The sequence below is a fragment of the Juglans regia genome, chromosome 8, assembly GCF_001411555.2.
Source record: "Juglans regia cultivar Chandler chromosome 8, Walnut 2.0, whole genome shotgun sequence".
Taxonomy (NCBI): Eukaryota; Viridiplantae; Streptophyta; class Magnoliopsida; order Fagales; family Juglandaceae; genus Juglans; species Juglans regia.
In genome coordinates, this window is record NC_049908.1 from 10,227,376 (window position 1) to 10,233,375 (window position 6,000).

The window sequence follows — 6,000 nt, forward strand, 5'->3', positions numbered from 1 at the left end:
AATCAAATTCTAACGTTTAGAACATATATTTTTCAGTTTGATTGTTCGCTGGCATTGTTATTAAATCAAAAGTTTACAAGTTAATCTCTAACTTACTCTTGGATAATGTGCTCATATTTTCGTTTAAATGCTGCATACGTACAATTTGTATTTATCTATAAACGTTTGAATTCTTGTTATGTTATATATCACATGCTTAGTTTCTACCATGATTGAATCATGTGTGTGCTTGGTTTGTCATGCTATGTTCGAATCTTGTGAATAATTGGAATCTTGCTCGTATGACATGCTTTGATTGTTGCAAATCATGCTTAAGTGATATATTGTATCATCATAAGTTGTGCCCATATAGTATGTCCTAATGTAAAGGCCATAATTACGTGATATGTTATCATCGTTATCTTGCCATGCTACTTGCATTTTACATACCATGATATGATTACATGTTATTATCTGATGCCATGAAAGTTTATTGGGTTGTGCATTATAGTAAGTTTTGACACGATCCCAATACTGAGATGGAGGAATATTCTAGTGGAACTCTTCTGTCTACTTTAGAGTGACTAAAGATAGAGTGGTAACTTCTGAGTTGATGAAGTATGGTCAATGAGCTTCAAATGATACCACAAGATTTTTCGGAGCAAAGTCATAACGCCTAACACTAATGGGTGCAAAATGTTGTAAGTACGATGAATGCATTATGAACTATCCTATTGAGTAAGGGCTTTTTGTGAAGGCGTATCGATCTGCCAAGAGTTTAAGATGACTCATGATGAAGGTGTGTCGATCTGCCTGGGTACCTCTCCTACGACGTATTCACAACTTATCGAAATGTCTGTGATGTGGTGCGGTAACTAGCAGTGCACACTATTCGTAGGGGTAACAAGGTATCCTTAATTGTTTATATTGAATAAGAATGTATGTGATTGAATGAGAAATGATAAGTTCATGCAAAAGATTACATTGTTACAAGTTCAAATATTTTTCAAAAAATAAGTTTGAATGAGTGAAAAATACAATTTTTGAAATTGCATGTTCATGCTCATGTAGCTATGTTCATTACCTTATGCATGTTTACGTTATCTCTGTACACGTTTTTGGCACAACTTGTTGAGATTTTTCGAAATTTGACTATGGTAGTTTTCACTACTACTCTCTCCTGAATGATAAAAGTTGTGATAGGTATAGAGGACTACGAACAAAATCAGGAAAAGTAAACCCTGTTCGCTGCCAGGATTTGAAGAAAGTCGTACATTGGAAAATCGCCTCGAGGCGATTGATAAATTTATAGTGACTATTTTGAAGCTATTAATAGAGAACCAGAAGATTTTAGGCAAATAATGATAATATTTTTAACTATGTAACACAAGACTATATTTTGATGGTTATAAAGGGTCAATGTTTTGAAACCCTAATTTTGTAATGATACTTAAACTATGATATATTTAAGATTAATAGATTATGTTTTGGTACCATGATGTATTGCTCAAGCCTTGTTATTTTCCTATTATGATCTATTCATATTGCTAGTAACATATTAGATGCATTGCATGTTAACTATCATGAATGAGGGGTATGTAACCCAGTGTTGCATGTCCTAACGCTTCAATCACTACTAGATCCCAAGCAGGGGTTAGGGCATCATAGTTGGTGAAGATATTATGTCTATAACTTTTAATCTAGTTTGTAAATGACCTCAATCATAATTAGGTGCGTGAGTAGATCGATCTTTTAGTTAGGAGTGACAATTCATCTTCGTGAGTTGTGTTCGTGTCATATCAAGTCATGAGTATTAGATTATATGAGTTAATCTGAATACAACTCGTTTAATTAAACGGGTCAAATCTAAAACCCTAATACAACCCATATAAATAATGAGTAACACGACATGCCGCGCTTAACTTTTTGAGTAGTTAACTTTTATTGTGTTAACTTATGACTTGTTTCAACCCCTTTCAACCTCCTTAACTTGTTTCAACCTGTTTAATCCATTTCACATAAAAGAGTTGAGCTAATTTATATATTTATTTTTTAATTCAATTAATATAATTTCATATATAATATAAGGATAACTATATAAATCATTCATAATAACAACTGGATTTGTGATAAGATATTTTATTATCAATATCCAAATCAATAATATATAAGAAAATTAATATTTTCATAAAATAAAATTTCCTATTAAGAAAAAAAAAAGTAATAGTTTGAAATATTAAGTAGTCAAGTAATAATATTAATATTACATGTTCCAAATAACAAAAAAAGACATATGAGGCTAGATATTTATAAAATTTAAAAATAAAATTTATTCGTTTAATACAAGTTAATTGTAGGTTTTGCAGGTTCACTCACAATTAACCTATTTATTAATTATGTCTTATTGAGTTAATCTTTCTTGATCCAAATCTATTTATTCGTCTCATATTTCTATCGAATTCATGAATTGTGTTATATATTGAAATCCTTACTTTGGTCTAGAAAATCCATACATATATAGCTTAAGATATATATATTTATTATATATATATATATATGTATAAATATGTCAAGTACTAGGGATAAGAGATTATATTATCATTGTAATCGATATTATTGAACTTCGTATTATTTATGGACAATATTAAACGAATCTGTACAAAATATTTTGATTGCAGAAGATATAAATCCCTCGATTACAATATTGACTGATATTTTTTCTCCTGAAATATCTCAAAATTTGTCAGACGTGGAAGCTCATGGTTGGCTGTCACCTGATAGGAATTGTGTGCTCGTAAAACATTGCGGATTCCAATAAGACAGCTTCTCAGTCTAATATACCCCAACATAACACCCATTTCACCCAAGAAAACTCGAAACAACAACAATGGCAGCAGCCATAGCCGTTCTAAACCTCTCGAGCCCTAGGGTCTCAGCCAAGGCAGCAGACACACCAAAGAGCGCCCAGACCATCAAGCTCCCCTGGCTCGGCCACCCTTGGAAGAGGTCGACCCAGTTCGGAGCGGGTCGCATGCACGTCCGACCTGTGGCTGCAGCCCCAGATAAGATATCGGAAAAGGTGGCGGACAGCATCAAGGGTGCAGAGGAAGCGTGCGCGGGCGACCCAGCAAGCGGGGAGTGCATTGCGGCATGGGACGAGGTGGAGGAGCTGAGCGCGGCTGCTAGCCATGCACGGGACAGGAAGAAAGAGGCAGACCCCCTGGAGACTTACTGTAAGGACAACCCGGAGACCGACGAGTGCCGTACCTATGAAGACTGAGTACTGATCAACTGGTTATTTTAGCTAGTAACGATCGATGACTTTTATCAGATGTTTGGATTTTATATATTATTATTATTATTGTTATTTATGGATGGAATTAGACATGTGGATTAATATTTATGATCATGAATCTTATCATCTGTTGCTTTTCTTTACCATATCATGCATGTAATTATATTAATAGTTGATACCATTTTATCTCAAAATACAATATGAATCAAGTGTTAATTAATTCCTTAATTTCTTGAGATATTGGGAACTTTCATACCCAATCATTTTTTCAATATATTTGAAATAGTTTTCTTCATTTGTTTTTTCTATTTATTGAATTTTATTTTGAGGCTGAGAGCTAGAGTGGTCAATAATTACACAATTATATGAGGCAAAAAAAGAAAAAGAAAAAAGATATAGATAGAAGTTAGATAATTAATGATTTTAGTGAATTTTATAAAAATAAATTTACAAACTGACATTATTTGTTGTGATATGTAGAATTATAAAATTATTTTTATTATAAAATATATTTAATATATTCTATAAAATTAAATAAATTTATGAATATATATATTTTTTTTTGAGTGGCTATAATATTTTTTTTAAAATATTCTATTTTATCTCGCTTTGGTTGGTGGGATACATGCAAATCTACAAGTGGACCGAAGTTGCTTAGGCTATTGGTTCTTCTATGATTGATTGATCCGATAACCGCACAAAGAGTTGATACGATGAAGCTCAGGACATGAACTACTCCAATCCATATTATATATTTGCAAGTACTCATAAATACATGCATTAATTCCGAAACCAAATTCCAGGACCCTTGACGACTGATCCATGCAAGTAAGATCGGTTGATTAAAAAATCTCCACTCTCACAAGAATTTCGTACGAATATGCTACCAATTGCTTAATTTGTAGTTTAGCAAGTCTATAAAAAAACCTTTTTCTCAATTTTTTATTTATTTATTTTAGAATAGAAGAAAACTCCAAATCCCGTACCAAGAGTAATAAGGCATGTTTGGACACTTAGAATATTATTTTAAAATTTTAAAAATAGTAATGAAATAGTTTAAATGAAAATATTTTATTGAATTTTAGAAAATGAGAGAAAAAATTAAAAAATATTATAAATTTAAAAAATTATTTGAATATATTTTTTCATTTGATTTTTATTTTGAAATTTGTAAAAGTTGTATTGGTTTTTGTATTTTATTTTAAAATTTCTAAAACTTGTATTATTTTTGTGTTTGAATTATGATTAGGTAATGAATAGATAAAAAGTTTAAAAATTTAAAATTGAGAAGTATTTTGTGTTTAAGTATTTGGCCGGGAATAAATTTATGAAAAGTTTTGATAATTTTGAGAACTCTGTGTATTCAAACAGTACCTAAATGCCCAACATTTTAGAGGTACATGTGTAAATCAACAAAAATAATAATTTATGAGTCGTAGTAAATACATATATTTCTTGTGAAGTTAATTGATTATTTTCAGAGTACTATTAATGAAGAAAATATATTTACAATCATGAATTGTGTAATTGCAGCGTAATCATTTTGAAAAAGAGTGATATCTAATATTAAAAAATTAATTTTTTTTATGTGGATCTCATATTTTATTCACTTTTTTAAAACGATTACACGACATTTATGCACTTTACGATTATATATAGAATTACTCTTTCTAATACCATCAACCTAACACCATTTGTTGGTACTTTTAATTCAATGCCACGTCACTTAAAATAAAATCATGCAACAAAGAGTACTTAAAGTTAGTACTCTTTGTTGCTTAAAGTTAGTAGGAGGTGGTCAGGGAATGCTTAAAGTTAGTATATTTTTTAAGTCAAATTCTTCACATCATACTCTCATCCATTATAATTTTTATCTTTTATTTTTAAAAATAGAGGATGATTTAAAGGTGATAAAAAAAGTGTCATATTTTGCAGAGTACGTCGAGAGTGAGATGATAGTGTGGTTGGTAGGGCTGGGTAGTGGGCCCTTGCAATCCAGCCCCTCCGCCCAATCTACTAGGCATGTATGTTAAAGGGCAAAAAATCCACCCATTATCCCGGGCAGGTGGGCAGGTTCTATAAAAAAATAAGGATAACCAAACGTGTAGCAATTTTCACTTGCCTATCTTTTACCCACCCGCCCATTTACTTAAGTGTAAAAGGAAAAAAAAACCCTAACATGCCTTACAGTTTTGTTTGTCCAATTGCCTCCTAAAAATGTATAGAATGAATATCGTATTCAACTTACAATTATCATGTACATAGTAACATATATATACAAAAGACAAAGAGCACCAAATGCCATAATCAAAGGAGTGATTGTGTCACTATGTAAATGTGACAAATAAATGCATTAGCCATTGCTGTCATTCAGAATTGCATGATTTGCTGAAGCTGTCTCTTCATTGATTTTGGATTGATTCTTGGATATAGATGAATGGTTGACTTTAGCTAATTTAGTGGCAAGATTCGTGAGTGCTGGAGTTGCATTGTCAAGCCCCCACAAACTCAACATGGAGGGATGAACGACGAGTTTGGAGCAAATTGAAGAGAATTTAGGTGCAACCGATGATTTTGTCAGGATATCCGCAGGTTGATCTTTTCCATAATTGAAACAAACTTATAATTGTCCAATGCCAATTCTCTCACAGACAAAGTAAAAATCAATAGCAACATATTTAGTACGGGCATGAAAAATAAGATTAACTGAAAGATAGGTTGCTCCA

General features: G+C 31.7%; 1 protein-coding gene across 1 annotated transcript; it reads left to right on the forward strand.

Moving 5' to 3' along the window:
• The first annotated feature begins 2,809 nt into the window (after positions 1–2,809).
• Positions 2,810–3,455, forward strand: LOC108985369 (calvin cycle protein CP12-1, chloroplastic). The gene has a single exon (XM_018957648.2). It carries the CDS (start codon positions 2,867–2,869, stop codon positions 3,257–3,259), a length of 393 nt encoding a protein of 130 aa, XP_018813193.1. The 5' UTR covers positions 2,810–2,866; the 3' UTR covers positions 3,260–3,455.
• The last annotated feature ends 2,545 nt before the right edge of the window (positions 3,456–6,000 follow it).

Excerpts from the sequence above, each read along its gene's own strand:
- LOC108985369 (XM_018957648.2), top strand. The coding sequence starts at position 2,867 with ATGGCAGCAGCCATAGCCGTTCTAAACCTCTCGAGCCCTAGGGTCTCA.